General features: G+C 42.7%; 2 protein-coding genes across 3 annotated transcripts in view; both read right to left on the reverse strand.

Annotated features, from left to right (window-relative positions):
- The window catches only part of hspb6 (heat shock protein family B (small) member 6), a 138,728-nt gene that overhangs the window by 51,704 nt on the left and 69,769 nt on the right, over nt 1-17,255 (reverse strand). The window lies entirely within an intron of this gene.
- Nucleotides 1-17,255, reverse strand: part of aplp1 (amyloid beta precursor like protein 1) — a 48,025-nt gene that overhangs the window by 5,198 nt on the left and 25,572 nt on the right. For both annotated transcript variants that reach the window (XM_087812970.1, XM_087812969.1), the window contains exons 2-13: nt 14,423-14,596; nt 12,934-13,063; nt 12,379-12,491; nt 10,736-10,917; nt 10,353-10,669; nt 10,157-10,284; nt 8,660-8,734; nt 8,427-8,585; nt 8,239-8,367; nt 1,548-1,647; nt 1,314-1,481; nt 1,218-1,238 (exon numbers count right to left, since the gene is read on the reverse strand). In XM_087812970.1, coding sequence (XP_087669096.1) covers nt 1,218-1,238; nt 1,314-1,481; nt 1,548-1,647; nt 8,239-8,367; nt 8,427-8,585; nt 8,660-8,734; nt 10,157-10,284; nt 10,353-10,669; nt 10,736-10,917; nt 12,379-12,491; nt 12,934-13,063; nt 14,423-14,596 — 1,696 coding nt within the window. The remainder of the gene's footprint in view (nt 1-1,217; nt 1,239-1,313; nt 1,482-1,547; nt 1,648-8,238; nt 8,368-8,426; nt 8,586-8,659; nt 8,735-10,156; nt 10,285-10,352; nt 10,670-10,735; nt 10,918-12,378; nt 12,492-12,933; nt 13,064-14,422; nt 14,597-17,255) is intronic.

Below are 17,255 nucleotides of genomic sequence, written 5' to 3' on the forward strand. Positions count from 1 at the left end.
TATACTTGTTACTACACTATCACAACACCAGAGTCAAGTACTGGACAATACTACACATATATATACTTGTTACTACACTATCACAACACCAGAGTCAAGTACTGGACAATACTACACATATATACTTGTTACTACACTATCACAACACCAGAGTCAAGTACTGGACAATACTTCACATATATATACTTGTTACTACACTATCACAACACCAGAGTCAAGTACTGGACAATACTACACATTTATATACTTGTTACTACACTATCACAACACCAGAGTCAAGTACTGGACAATACTACACATACATAATTGTTACTACAGTATCCCAACACCAGAGTCAAGTACTGGACAATACTACACATATATATACTTGTTACTACACTATCACAACACCAGAGTCAAGTACTGGACAATACTACACATATATCCTTGTACTACACTATCACAACACCAGAGTCAAGTACTCGACAATACTACACATATAGACTTGTTACTACACTATCACAACACCAGAGTCAAGTACTGGACAATACTACAAATATACACTTGTTACTACAGTATCACAACACCAGAGTCAAGTACTGGACAATACTACAAATATACACTTGTTACTACAGTATCACAACACCAGAGTCAAGTACTGGACAATACTACACATATATATACTTGTTACTACACTATCACAACACCAGAGTCAAGTACTTGACAATACTACACATTTATATACTTGTTACTACACTATCACAACACCAGAGTCAAGTACTTGACAATACTACACATTTATATACTTGTTACTACACTATCACAACACCAGAGTCAAGTACTGGACAATACTACACATATATCCTTGTTACTACACTATCACAACACCAGAGTCAAGTACTCGACAATACTACACATATATACTTGTTACTACAGTATCACTATATATGATATCGTTGACTCTTGTATTGTGATACGCATCGTTTCGCCAGATTCTTGCCAATACACATCTTCAATGAAACACATGTTTGAAAGAGATAATAATAGTACCAGACGGGTATTTGGCCATCATTGACATTATTAGATTGTACTGTGTTTTTGTATATGATTGTGTTTTTGATTTATTTGTATGTGATGTATTATGTAAACGGTATCTTTGTTGAGGACTACAGATGCAAAGCAACCTTGTGCTAAATCTGGTGCAGCATCTTTATAATGAAACTGAGATGAAAGCTCACCTTTCTTGTTGGACTGCAGGTCTGTGGAGAGAGATGTTGAGAGCGAGTTAGAGATAAATAAAGCGGTGCTTCCATGTGTGGACTGGAGTCACGCACCGACGCGGGGAGGATACGGTCTGTTCTGGAACACTCGCTCCTCCTCCTCCTCGTCGTCCTTCTCCTCCTCGCTCTCGGCCGGCAGCAGCTCCTCGGTGGTGCGTGTCTCGGAGAAGGAGGTGGTCATCAGCTCGCTGATGTCTCCTCGCTCGGCCTTCACCAGCTCCTCTGCAGCACGAGAAGCTTCTTCTTATCACCCGTATCACTCTCTATCTGTCGCGCCGTCACACTTACGGATCTCGCCGTGAAGTTCCTCCGCCAGGTTGGGGTCCTTGTAGAGAAGCGCCAGACTCTGGTTCATCCTCTCCTCGATCACGTGCAGGTGCGTGTACACCTGTGCGGAGAAATCACCTTCAGCGCTCGTGTGGAGGCAGCAGATGAGACTTCTTTTTTCAGAAAGGCGTTTGAAGTGAAGTCATCCAAGACTTCTTTGATCCTCATTTAAACTCTTGAAATGCCAAACTTTCTGTTTCAAGTCTTTAAAAAGGTCAACCAGGTGAACATTGCAGGGTTTTTGAGGCCAAACCTGAGCTTTTTAAGTAACTAAAAATATAAACTATTAGGTCGTGAGGTGCATTTATTTGTATACAAGGTCAACAAACGCACACAAATAGCAACACAATTTAAATAATCATGTATAATATTGTAAAAAGAAAGTTCTGTGTGAGGATTTAAACTTTTGACAAAAATATCCTTCAAGTTATTTAATTAATTGATTAAAAATAAATGTATTAATCGTTATTAAATTCTTATATACCCACCTTTTTTTTTACCCACTCCATTTTATTTAGTGCATTTCATTCATCTAATTCCATTCAATTTCTATTTATATCATTTCTACGTTTTCTGATTCTGAACATTCTTCTTCGAGAATTTTACATGTTTACCGCTAGAGGGCATCGTGGTCGAAAATCCCAGATGTAGATTTATGTTGACACTTTTTTCTTGTACGTTTATTTTAACTGATTTGTTTTCCCTCTTTATCTTGTTTTAACAGTATATGTTTTGTGTTTGATCGTATTCAAGTGTCTGGATCATACTGAGGTAGCAGACGATGTGTTTCACAGCAGAGTCATGTGTTTATTTAAACCTTCAGAAGATGTTAAATAGAACATTTCTCTGCTGGTCCTGACGTTAGAATCTTCACTGTAACTGAAACACTGAGAAGATGCTGCTGGTCCTGACGTTAGAATCTTCACCGTAACTGTGACACTGAGAAGATGCTGCTGGTCCTGATGTTAGAATCGTAACTGTAACACTGAGAAGATGCTGCTGGTCCTGATGTTAGAATCGTAACTGTGACACTGAGAAGATGCTGCTGGTCCTGATGTTAGAATCGTAACTGTGACACTGAGAAGATGCTGCTGGTCCTGATGTTAGAATCGTAACTGTGACACTGAGAAGATGCTGCTGGTCCTCATGTTAGAATCGTAACTGTGACACTGAGAAGATGCTGCTGGTCCTCATGTTAGAATCCTAACTGTGACACTGAGAAGATGCTGCTGGTCCTGACGTTAGAATCGTAACTGTGACACTGAGAAGATGCTGCTGGTCCTGATGTTAGAATCGTAACTGTGACACTGAGAAGATGCTGCTGGTCCTCATGTTAGAATCCTAACTGTGACACTGAGAAGATGTTGCTGGTCCTGACGTTAGAATCTTCACCGTAACTGTGACACTGAGAAGATGCTGTTGGTCCTGATGTTAGAATCGTAACTGAGACACTGAGAAGATGCTGTTGGTCCTGATGTTAGAATCGTAACTGTGACACTGAGAAGATGCTGTTGGTCCTGATGTTAGAATCGTAACTGAGACACTGAGAAGATGCTGTTGGTCCTGATGTTAGAATCGTAACTGTGACACTGAGAAGATGCTGCTGGTCCTGATGTTAGAATCGTCACCGTAACTGTGAGACTGAGAAGATGCTGCTGGTCCTGATGTTAGAATCGTAACTGAGACACTGAGAAGATGCTGCTGGTCCTGATGTTAGAATCGTCACCGTAACTATGAGACTGAGAAGATGCTGCTGGTCCTGATGTTAGAATCGTAACTGTGACACTGAGAAGATGCTGCTGGTCCTGATGTTAGAATCGTAACTGTAACACTGAGAAGATGCTGCTGGTCCTGATATTAGAATCGTAACTGTGACACTGAGAAGATGCTGCTGGTCCTGATGTTAGAATCGTAACTGTAACACTGAGAAGATGCTGCTGGTCCTGATGTTAGAATCGTAACTGTAACACTGAGAAGATGCTGCTGGTCCTGATGTTAGAATCGTAACTGTGACACTGAGAAGATGCTGCTGGTCCTGATGTTAGAATCGTAACTGTAACACTGAGAAGATGCTGCTGGTCCTGATGTTAGAATCGTAACTGTAACACTGAGAAGATGCTGCTGGTCCTGATGTTAGATTCGTAACTGAGACACTGAGAAGATGCTGCTGGTCCTGATGTTAGAATCGTAACTGTAACACTGAGAAGATGCTGCTGGTCCTGATGTTAGAATCGTAACTGTGACACTGAGAAGATGCTGCTGGTCCTGATGTTAGAATCGTAACTGTGACACTGAGAAGATGCTGCTGGTCCTCATGTTAGAATCCTAACTGTGACACTGAGAAGATGTTGCTGGTCCTGACGTTAGAATCTTCACCGTAACTGTGACACTGAGAAGATGCTGTTGGTCCTGATGTTAGAATCGTAACTGAGACACTGAGAAGATGCTGCTGGTCCTGATGTTAGAATTGTGAGTGTGACACTGAGAAGATGCTGCTGGTCCTGATGTTAGAATCGTAACTGTGACACTGAGAAGATGCTGCTGGTCCTGATGTTAGAATCGTCACCGTAACTGTGAGACTGAGAAGATGCTGCTGGTCCTGATGTTAGAATCGTAACTGAGACACTGAGAAGATGCTGCTGGTCCTGATGTTAGAATCGTCACCGTAATTGTGAGACTGAGAAGGTGCTGCTGGTCCTGATGTTAGAATCCTAACTGTGACACTGAGAAGATGCTGCTGGTCCTGATGTTAGAATCGTAACTGTGACACTGAGAAGATGCTGCTGGTCCTGATGTTAGAATCGTAACTGTAACACTGAGAAGATGCTGCTGGTCCTGATGTTAGAATCGTAACTGTGACACTGAGAAGATGCTGCTGGTCCTGATGTTAGAATCGTAACTGTAACACTGAGAAGATGCTGCTGGTCCTGATGTTAGATTCGTAACTGTGACACTGAGAAGATGCTGCTGGTCCTCATGTTAGAATCCTAACTGTGACACTGAGAAGATGCTGCTGGTCCTGACGTTAGAATCGTAACTGTGACACTGAGAAGATGCTGCTGGTCCTGATGTTAGAATCGTAACTGTGACACTGAGAAGATGCTGCTGGTCCTGATGTTAGAATCGTAACTGTGACACTGAGAAGATGCTGTTGGTCCTGATGTTAGAATCGTAACTGAAACACTGAGAAGATGCTGCTGGTCCTGATGTTAGAATCGTAACTGTGACACTGAGAAGATGCTGCTGGTCCTGATGTTAGAATCGTAACTGTGACACTGAGAAGATGCTGTTGGTCCTGATGTTAGAATCGTAACTGAAACACTGAGAAGATGCTGCTGGTCCTGACGTTAGAATCGTCACCGTAACTGTAACACTGAGAAGATGCTGCTGGTCCTGATGTTAGAATCGTCACCGTAACTGTGACACTGAGAAGATGCTGCTGGTCCTGATGTTAGAATCGTAACTGTAACACTGAGAAGATGCTGCTGGTCCTGATGTTAGAATCGTAACTGTGACACTGAGAAGATGCTGCTGGTCCTGATGTTAGAATCGTAACTGTAACACTGAGAAGATGCTGCTGGTCCTGATGTTAGATTCGTAACTGTGACACTGAGAAGATGCTGCTGGTCCTCATGTTAGAATCCTAACTGTGACACTGAGAAGATGCTGCTGGTCCTGACGTTAGAATCGTAACTGTGACACTGAGAAGATGCTGCTGGTCCTGATGTTAGAATCGTAACTGTGACACTGAGAAGATGCTGCTGGTCCTGATGTTAGAATCGTAACTGTGACACTGAGAAGATGCTGTTGGTCCTGATGTTAGAATCGTAACTGAAACACTGAGAAGATGCTGCTGGTCCTGACGTTAGAATCGTCACCGTAACTGTAACACTGAGAAGATGCTGCTGGTCCTGATGTTAGAATCGTCACCGTAACTGTAACACTGAGAAGATGCTGCTGGTCCTGATGTTAGAATCGTTACTGTGACACTGAGAAGATGCTGCTGGTCCTGATGTTAGAATCGTAACTGTGACACTGAGAAGATGCTGCTGGTCCTGATGTTAGAATCGTAACTGTAACACTGAGAAGATGCTGCTGGTCCTGATGTTAGAATCGTAACTGTAACACTGAGAAGATGCTGCTGGTCCTGATGTTAGAATCATAACTGTGACACTGAGAAGATGCTGCTGGTCCTGATGTTAGAATCGTAACTGTGACACTGAGAAGATGCTGCTGGTCCTGACGTTAGAATCGTAACTGTGACACTGAGAAGATGCTGCTGGTCCTGATGTTAGAATCGTAACTGTGACACTGAGAAGATGCTGCTGGTCCTGATGTTAGAATCGTCACCGTAACTGTGACACTGAGAAGATGCTGCTGGTCCTGATGTTAGAATGGTAACTGTGACACTGAGAAGATGCTGCTGGTCCTGATGTTAGAATCGTAACTGTGACACTGAGAAGATGCTGCTGGTCCTGATGTTAGAATCGTAACTGTGACACTGAGAAGATGCTGCTGGTCCTCATGTTAGAATCGTAACTGTGACACTGAGAAGATGCTGCTGGTCCTCATGTTAGAATCGTAACTGTAACACTGAGAAGATGCTGCTGGTCCTCATGTTAGAATCGTAACTGAAACACTGAGAAGATGCTGCTGGTCCTGATGTTAGAATCGTAACTGTAACACTGAGAAGATGCTGCTGGTCCTGATGTTAGAATCGTAACTGTAACACTGAGAAGATGCTGCTGGTCCTGACGTTAGAATCGTAACTGTAACACTGAGAAGATGCTGCTGGTCCTGACGTTAGAATCGTAACTGTAACACTGAGAAGATGCTGCTGGTCCTGATGTTAGAATCGTAACTGTAACACTGAGAAGATGCTGCTGGTCCTGACGTTAGAATCGTAACTGTAACACTGAGAAGATGCTGCTGGTCCTGACGTTAGAATCGTAACTGTAACACTGAGAAGATGCTGCTGGTCCTGATGTTAGAATCGTAACTGTGAGACTGAGAAGATGCTGCTGGTCCTGACGTTAGAATCGTAACTGTAACACTGAGAAGATGCTGCTGGTCCTGATGTTAGAATCGTAACTGTGACACTGAGAAGATGCTGCTAGTCCTGACGATAGAATCGTAACTGTGACACTGAGAAGATGCTGCTGGTCCTGACGATAGAATCGTAACTGTGACACTGAGAAGATGCTGCTGGTCCTGATGTTAGAATCGTAACTGTGACACTGAGAAGATGCTGCTGGTCCTGACGATAGAATCGTAACTGTGACACTGAGAAGATGCTGCTGGTCCTGATGTTAGAATCGTAACTGTGACACTGAGAAGATGCTGCTGGTCCTGATGTTAGAATCGTCACCGTAACTGTGACACTGAGAAGATGCTGCTGGTCCTGACGATAGAATCGTAACTGTGACACTGAGAAGATGCTGCTGATCCTGATGTTAGAATCGTCACCGTAACTGTGACCCTGAGAAGATGCTGCTGGTCCTTACGTAGGAATTGTAACTGTAACACTGAGAAGATGCTGCTGGTCCTGATGTTAGAATCGTAACTGTGACACTGAGAAGATGCTGCTGGTCCTGATGTTAGAATCGTAACTGAGACACTGAGAAGATGCTGCTGGTCCTGATGTTAGAATCGTAACTGTGACACTGAGAAGATGCTGCTGGTCCTGATGTTAGGATCGTAACTGTGACACTGAGAAGATGCTGCTGGTCCTGATGTTAGAATCGTAACTGTGACACTGAGAAGATGCTGCTGGTCCTGATGTTAGGATCGTAACTGTGACACTGAGAAGATGCTGCTGGTCCTCATGTTAGAATCGTAACTGTGACACTGAGAAGATGCTGCTGGTCCTCATGTTAGAATCGTAACTGTGACACTGAGAAGATGCTGCTGGTCCTGATGTTAGAATCGTAACTGTGACACTGAGAAGATGCTGCTGGTCCTGATGTTAGGATCGTAACTGTGACACTGAGAAGATGCTGCTGGTCCTGATGAGAGCGTTTAGTGCTTTCAGTTCATGTTAAGCTCGGTCGACACTCAGCTCCGTAAACATCCAGATGTGCGAGTGTTTGAACCGAACCAGAGAATGTTTAAAACCTTATTTATTGAAATGTTTTATAAGCATTTCGTTATTTCTTAACAATTAAACTTAATACGGTCTATATTGAAATGTACATTTTTAATTTAATTTTAATAATTTAAATAATTGGTTTTGATATTTAATCAAAACTAAATGACTTTTTTTTAAATATATTCTAATAACAAAAATGAAGAAATTAATTTACTAAATTCAATATTTTCTCATTCATAGCCTTTAAAATCAATCAATACCTAACAAACCCATTCATTTTTAATTCAGCTATACATTTTTTTTTAAAACTTTTAATACAAATACAAATTGTAAAAGTATTTGCTACCTTTCAATACATACATTGTTTAATTAAATTAATAAAAAATATAAATTCAATGATGTAAAAGCAACAACATTTCAATAGAAAATGTCAAATTCAATATTGTAGTCACTGATAAACTTCCATCCATAGAATAACACGTTAAACATATTATATTAAACATATATATATATATATAACCTTGTAAAACCCATCAAGAGATCTTCTGTGTGTCTCAGACGCACCTGGAACTTCATCTGCTCGGCCTTCTGCGGGTCGACGGCGACGATGTGCTGGTAGTGCCTCAGCGTGTGACGGCGGTCCTTCTGCTCCGCCGCCATGTAGCGCTTGAGCGCCTGCAGCACGTGCTCCGGCTGAGGAGGCAGAACCTGGTCAGAACCTCCCGGTCAGAACCTCCTGCACCGCGGCTCACCTGAGGGGGGTCCGACTGCACCGCCGTCAGGTAGTTCTCCAGGGCCATGCGGCGGTTGTTGTTGAGGATGGCCTCCACCCTGGCCAGGTGAGTCTCCACCAGCCTCTGCCTCTGCCCGGCCACCTGCTCCTCCAGGGTCTGCAGCACCGACTGGAAGTGCTGCAGGAGACCAGGAAGGAGACCACGAGGCTCAGACCCTCAGACTCTTTAACTTTTACAACCAAGATCTTTACCTCGTTCAGAGCCTGTCGCTCAGATTTGGGAAGATTCTTCGACTGGTTGTCGGCTTCAGCCCATTCCTTCATGATCTGACGACGACAAGATATGAGTTGGATTTTTTTTGGGATGCTAGCGCCACCTACTGCAGCAGTGGCACATTTCCTCAGGGGCCACATTTTGCAGAGTTTGTCGTTTCTCTCCTTGAGGCAAAGTAGTATCTCCTTGTAAAGCTTCAGTGACTTCTCTTGATACTAAGAATCCTTCCGGAGTAATTATATAGAGCCACGTGGAGTAATACTACGAGCTTAACAGAGTAATACTACTGTGCCTCACACATTGATACTACAGACCCTTGTAGAGTGATACTATAGATCCTGGTGGAGTAATAGTACAGAGTTTAGTGGAGTAATACTACAGAGCTTAACAGAGTAATACTACAGAGCTTAGCGGAGTAATACTACGATCTTAACAGAGTAATACTACTGTGCCTCACGAATAGATACTACAGTACCTTGCAGAGTGATACTATGGATCCTGGTGGAGTAATAGTACAGAGTTTAGTGGAGTAATACTACAGAGCTAAACGAGTAATACTGCAGAGCTTAGCGGAGTAATACTACGATCTTAATAGAGTAATACTACTGTGCCTCACACATATATACTACAGACCCTTGCAGAGTGATACTATAAATCCTGGTGGAGTAATACTATGGAGCTTAACGGAGTAATACTACAGAGCTTAGCGGAGTAATACTACGATCTTAATAGAGTAATACTACTGTGCCTCACACATATATACTACAGACCCTTGCAGAGTGATACTATAAATCCTGGTGGAGTAACACTAGGGAGCCTAGCGGAGTAATACTACGAGCTAAAAAATAGTGATACTACTGCGCCTCAAACATAGATACTACATTCCCTTGCGGAGTAATACTAAGAATCCTTCCTGAGTAATAATACAGAGCCTAGTGGAGTAATACTACAAGCTTCACAGAGTAATACTACAGAGCCTCACAGATAAATACAACAGACCCTTTCAGAGTAATACTAGAGACTCTTGGTTAAACAACTTCAGATTTTGGAGTACCGTGTAAAGCTTTTAAGTCACAGTCCCAGAGATACTGTTATCTCATTTCTGTGCAATTATGATCGGAAATTTAAATGAATAAATCGAAAAAACTTGTGAGACACCAGATGGTGACGGTCGTTCTCGAGATGTTTTCTCGTTCCTACCATTTGTAGTCAAGACACTTTTTAAACTTGCCGCAAGATTATTTAAAACGGTTCTATAAATCTTTTTAAAGTGTAAAATCATTGGCACGTGTTCCGTGTTTTCCTTCCAACCCTCAGTCTAACCTGACGCGTCAGCAGTTCTTCACCACAATCTAAACGACGAGACTCTTTCATTTCCTCTCGCCACTAATTTGCCTTTCAAACGAGGGAACAGGAGGAGGCGCGACCTGCTCCTCATTATCCACCTCCCTCTTATCCGGGCCAGAAGCGATCACCTCGTTGATGCTCTTCATGCGGCGGTCCTCCAGGTCCGTCTTGGCTCGCAGGAAGTTAGCGTGCTCCGTGTCCTCGATGGGCTTCTCGAAGTACACGTCCACGCCGTCCGTGGGCCGCGCGGTCATGGCTGGAAGGTCGAGAAGAAGGCGGTGATTGACGGCTGAGGGTTTATCTGACGAGGAGTCTGTCACTCACAGCTGTCGCCCTTGGACAGAGGCGTGGAGCTCGTGGGCTTGTTGCTCTTCTCGTAGTAGGAGTCGGCGTAGTCGGACGTCTGGTACGGACCCGAGTCGATGGGGAACTCGTACTCCTCCGGGTCCTTCATGGAGATGGTCTCCTCCTCCTCGTCGTCGTCCACCTCGTCCACCTCCTCCTCGTCCACGTCGTCCTCGTCCTCCTCGTCCTCGTCCTCCTCCTCTCCCTCCATCACCTCGTCGTCTTCCTCCTCCATGTCGGCCTCGTCCACGTCGGTGTCGGAGGAGGGTCCCGGGGTCAGGGCCGCCACTTTGGCGCTGCAAGACAACGGACGGTTGGAGGGTCTGGACCTTCACCCGGTGGATCCCGAGACGGAGTCTTACGAGGATCTGAGGGCGCCGCTGGTCTGGGCCGTGAAGGCGTTGGTGACCTCGCGGTCCTCGGACTCCAGTTTGCCGCTGGAGCCGCGGCCCGGACAGCAGACGTACTCCACGCCCCGGAAGTTGTCGCCGCACGGCAGCAGCATCCCGTAGCTGTGCAGCTCCAGACTGTCTGCAGCACACGCCTGGACAGACATTTATATCATTATCATTAGATTCATGAAGTCAGCAGCGGGAGGACGACTTGTGTTACTGGCTGTCGTTTCCTTTAAAATTGAGTTTATTCTGCACATCAACGTGACTTTAAATATGGAGCTTCACCTATAGATAGATGGATACAACTTTATCTATCCATCTATAGGTGTAACTCCATATTTAAAGGGCTTGCTGCTGCACTTTTGCAGTGCATTATGGGAATGATACCCTACATTAATAAGTTGAGGAGTAATACTATGGATACTTGTGGAGTAATACTATGGATACTTGTGGAGTAATACTATGGATACTTGTAGAGTAATCTATTGATACTTGTAGAGTAATACTATGAATACTTGCGGAGTAATACAATGGATACTTGCGGAGTAATACTATGGATACTTGTGGAGTAATACTATGGATACTTGCAGAGTAATACTATGAATACTTGCGGAGTAATACAATGGATACCTGCGGAGTAATACTATGGATACTTGCGGAGTAATACTATGGATACTTGTGGAGTAATACTATGGATACTTGTGGAGTAATACTATGGATACTTGTAGAGTAATCTATTGATACTTGTAGAGTAATACTATGTATACTTGTAGAGTAATCTATTGATACTTGAAGAGTAATACTATGGATACTTGTGGAGTAATACTATGGATACTTGTGGAGTAATACTATGGATACTTGTAGAGTAATCTATTGATACTTGTAGAGTAATACTATGGATACTTGCAGAGTAATACTATGAATACTTGCGGAGTAATACAATGGATACTTGCAGAGTAATACTATGGATACTTGCGGAGTAATACTATGGATACTTGCGGAGTAATACTATGGATATTTGCAGAGTAATACTTTGGATACTTGTGGAGTAATACTATGAATACTTGCGGTTTAATACTTTGGATTCTTGCGGAGTGATACTATGGATACTTGCGGAGTAATACTATGGATACTTGCGGAGTAATACTTTGGATACGGAGTGAAACTATAGAGCTAAACGGAATAATACTACTGTTCCTCACGCATATATACTACAGACGCTTGCGGAGTAATATTATGGATACTTGCAGAGTAATACTATAGATACTTGGGGAGTTATACTACAGATCGTAACGGAGTAATACTACTGTGCCTCACACATATATATACTAAAGACCCTTGCGGAGTAATACTATGGATACTTGCGGAGTAATACTACAGAGCTTAACGGAGTAATACTACTGTGCCTCACACATGTATACTACAGACCCTTGCGGAGTAACACTATGGATACTTGCAGAGTAATACTATAGATACTTGCAGAGTAATACTACAGAGCCTCACAGATAAAGACCCTTTCCTCCTCCAGAGTTATACTATAGAGACTCGTAGTTACACAACTTTTTCCAGAGTACCATGAACAGTGTTGTGCGTCACGTTGTGCGTCTCACCTCTTTAGCGACGCTGTGCCAGTTGACGTAACTCTTACACGAGTCCATCTGCTCCTGGTGCAGGAAGCGACAACGATCCGGCACCAGCAGAGCTTCGCTCACGTACTCGCCTTCTGTCGCAGGAACGAGAGAATAGAACGTGAGACCAGGATAGAAGGTCTTTGAAGCGCAAACAGACGCGGGAATGAAAGTCTAGAACAAGACGACGACTGCAAAGGTCAGCGTCGCTCGATATGAAGAAACATTTTTCTATTTTCCAGACGGTAAACACATCATTTCTGTAATAACAACATCAACATTAGGCTTCAAGAGACGGTGATTCATGATGAGTCATGACTCGCTTTTATTCTAGATCGACAGTCGGTTCTTCTCGCAACACAAACTGATCTGGATCAGTGTGTGAACATGTGTTCATTTAACAGTAACATCATCAGATCTTGAAAGTGTGTTTCACTGGATCTGCTCACAAACAATTAGCTCGTGACAAAATGAGACGAAATCCAAAAGTATTTTTCAACAGAAAAACACGTGAAAGACTGGATGAGCTGGACTCACCCAGGCAGCGGTACGGAACCACTATGGGGGGGCTGGTCTGACAGTGATCCCAACCCTTCTTGCACCAGTAAGGGATGGTGGCCGGACTCTTGGCCTCCTCCACGTGAGAGATCTGAAGAGCTGGGTACATCTGGACGATCATGCCGACACCATGAGGAGGCAGGAGGGATAGAACGGACGTTTGGGGAAATAGGAGGAGGAGGAAAGGAGGATGAAAGAGGTAGAGGAGGATGAAGGCAGGAGGAGGAGGATGAAGGGAAGTGGAGGATGTAGGGAGGAGGAGGAGGATAAAGGGAGGAGGAAGGGAGGTGGAGGAGGAAAAAGGGAGGAGGACGACGAAGGCAGGAGGAGGAGGATAAAGGGAGGAGGAGGAGGATGAAGGGAAGTGGAGGAGGATAAAGGGAGGTGGAGGAGGAATTGGAGGAGGAGGAGGAAGGGAGGAGGAGGAGGAGGAGGATGAAGGGAAGTGGAGGAGGATAAAGGGAGGTGGAGGAGGAATTGGAGGAGGAGGATAAAGAGAGGAGGATGAAGGGAAGTGGAGGAGGAATTGGAGGAGGATGAAGGGAGGAGGAAGGGAGGAGGAAGAGGATGTTGAAGGGAGGAGGAGTTGGAAGAGGATGAAGGGAGGTGGAGGAGGAAAAAGGGAGGAGGAGGAGGATGAAGGCAGGAGGAGGAGGATAAAGGGAGGAGAAGGAGGATGAAGGGAAGTGGAGGATGTAGGGAGGAGGAGGAGGAGGATGAAGGGAGGAGGAGGAGGATGAAGGGAGGTGGAGGAGGAGTTGGAGGAGGAGGAGGATAAAGGGAGGAGGAGGAGGATGTTGAAGGGAGGAGGAGTTGGAAGAGGATGAAGGGAGGTGGAGGAGGAGTTGGAGGAGGAGGAGGATAAAGGGAGGAGGAGGAGGATGTTGAAGGGAGGAGGAGTTGGAAGAGGATGAAGGGAGGTGGAGGAGGAGTTAGATGAGGATGAAGGGAGAAGAAGGAGGAAGGAGGAGGAAGGAGGGAGGAGGAGGAGGGAGGCAAACAAAGGGAGAAACGGTCAAAGATTCATGCTTCACACTTTAATGTTAAATCATGCAGGAAAGGTTTTTGTTCTCGTTCATCAACATTAATTATATTGAACTGGATCTTCAGGGAGTTTTACACTTGATCCAGTTTTAAGAACTTTATTATTAATTCCTCTTGTATCTCAAATCATTATTGAATATATTTAAATATTCCTCAGTAAAAATATATAGAATGATGTAAATACTTGTTTTCTTTGATACATGTTGGTGATGTTTACTAAAGAGTTGCTATAGTTTCCATGTATATGATATTTATGTATTTGTATATTTGTTGATGTATTTCTTGATGTACTTCAGGGGAAACACAGAAGGACACTGTAGTTCAACTCTATATATTCAAGCATATATAGAGAAACAGGACTGCAGAGACAGAAGAAAGAGTTGAAACATAGTAACAATGATGTGGTCCATGAAGTCGTTGGTACCTCCTGACAGTAGGACAGGATCTCACTGGACTCTTTGAAGCAGTCCTTGCGGCCCTGAGGGTCCGGTTCCCACTGGCCCGTCCTCGGGTTCATGTGCAGGAGCCTGCGGCCGCAGAACATGGCGATCTGTGGCTCGGCCACCTGAGAGCCGGGCCCGTTGACTTCCACCAGAGCCTGCAGGAACAGAGGAGAACTTCAGATTACCATCTGGATCCATAATCCAACAATTTTCAACTATAATCAAACAATTTTCAACTATAATCCAACAATTTTCAACTATAATCACACAATTTTCAACTGTTATCAAACAATTTTCAACTATAATCAAACAATTTTCAACTATAATCAAACAATGTTCAACTATAATCACACAATTTTCAACTATAATCCAACAATTTTTAACTATAATCAAACAATTTTCAACTATAATCAAACAATTTTCAACTATAATCCAACAATTTTTAACTATAATCAAACAATTTTTAACTATAATCAAACAATTTTCAACTGTTATCACACAATTTTCAACTATAATCAAACAATTTTCAACTATAATCAATCAATTTTCAACTATAATCAAACAATGTTCAACTATAATCAAACAATTTTCAACTATAATCAAACAATTTTCAACTATCATCAAACAATTTTCAACTATAATCAATCAATTTTCAACTATAATCAATCAATTTTCAACTATAATCAAACAATTTAGAAAGAAAATCAAACATTTTTAAACTAAAATCAAACATTTTTAAACTATAATCAAACCATTTTCAACTATAATCAAACAATTTTCTACTAAAATCAATCAATTTTCAACTATAATCCAACAATTTTCAACTATAATCAATCAATTTTCAACTATAATCAAACAATTTTCAACTATAATCAAACAATTTTCAACTATAATCAAACAATTTTCAACTATAATACAACAATTTTCAACTATAATTAAACATGTTTTCATATCATTTGAAAAGGATCAGAGAAAAGAAAAGTTCTTACAGACGCGACTAATTTGACTAGGTTTTAGTTTCAGTATTTAGGTTTTTATCTAGTAGTGTTTTATCTCCTCCTCTGATTCTGGGTCCATGGTTGTCAGACACACGAAGAGCAACAAAGAATCCAAAGCTTTAATACATGATAAACAAACGGAGAAGGAGGAGAATATTGAACGAGAGAGTCTTCCAGGAGGAGAAGAAGCTGTTATTGCTTCTATTCTTCAGACGGAACCGACAACCTTCCTCCTCCTGCCTGGATGTTATTGATGGGGGATGTTGTGGGGGAGGACTGGGGGAGTACCCGGGGGAGACTCAGGTGTTAAGACAGGAGCAGATACTACATTAACAAAGGAACATGAGTAACAACACGGAGACACTTGTACACAACATACGACACGAGAACGTTTTGAGTGAAAACCTATGAACACAACTTTGATCTGACAGAACGATGGCAGCAGAGAAGACGCCTGAAGAGACGAAGAGACGAAGAGATGTTTGATCAAAGGCGTCGCTGACTGTAGCTACGCTTTGAAGTCCTAATGAACTTCATTGAGGGGGAAATACATAGAAAAGTACTTTTACTGAACATGTATGAATCACTCGTGTGTTCAGGGAACGTTCGCTGGAGCCTGTTGTTGACTTTGATTTATTTCTTTATTTAAGATCTATTGTTTGACAAGTTCAGGGTCGTTCTGTGGCGAGAATATAAACAAATATGGATGGATGGATGGATGGATGGATGGATTCATGGATGGATGGATGGATGGATGGATGGATGGATTCATAGATTCATGGATGGATGGATGGATTCACAGATTCATGGATGGATGGATGGATTCATGGATGGATGGATGGATGGATTCACAGATTAATGGATAGATGGATGGATTATTGGATGGATTCATGGATGGATGGATGGGTGGATGGATTCATAGATTCATGGATGGATGGGTGGATGGATTCATAGATTCATGGATAGATGGTTGGATGGATTCACAGATTCATGGATAGATGGATGGATTATTGGATGGATTCATGGATGGATGGATGGGTGGATGGATTCATAGATTCATGGATGGATGGATGGATGGGTGGATGGATTCATAGATTCATGGATGGATGGTTGGATGGATTCACAGATTCATGGATAGATGGATGGATTATTGGATGGATTCATGGATGGATGGATGGATGGGTGGATGGATTCATAGATTCATGGATGGATGGTTTGATGGATTCACAGATTCATGGATAGATGGATGGATTATTGGATGGATTCATGGATGGATGGATGGGTGGATGGATTCATGGATGGATGGTTGGATGGATTCATAGATTCATGGATGGATGGTTGGATGGATTCATAGATTCATGGATGGATGGTTGGATGGATTCATAGATTCATGGTTGGATGGATTCATAGATTCATGGATAGATGGTTGGATTCATAGATTCATGGATGGATGCATAGATGGAAGTCATAGATGGATCCGGAATCTCAAGGAGTAATACTAGAATGTCCTGTGGAGTAATACTAGAATGTCTTATGAAGTAATACTACGGAACCTCACGTAGTAATACTAGAATGTCCTGTGGAGTAATACTAAGGGACATCACTGAGTAATACTAGAATGTCTTGCAAAGTAATACTACGGAACTCTCACAGAGTGATACTAGAATGTCTTTTGTAGTAATACTAGAATGTCTTGCGAAGTAATACTACCTAACCTCATGGAGTAATACTAGAGAGCCTTGCATAGTAATACTAGAATGTCTTGTGACGTAATATTATAATGTCTTTCAGAGTAATACTACGGAACCTCGAGGAG

Source organism: Callionymus lyra, chromosome 17 (assembly GCF_982586985.1).
Source record: "Callionymus lyra chromosome 17, fCalLyr1.hap1.1, whole genome shotgun sequence".
NCBI lineage: Eukaryota > Metazoa > Chordata > Actinopteri > Syngnathiformes > Callionymidae > Callionymus > Callionymus lyra.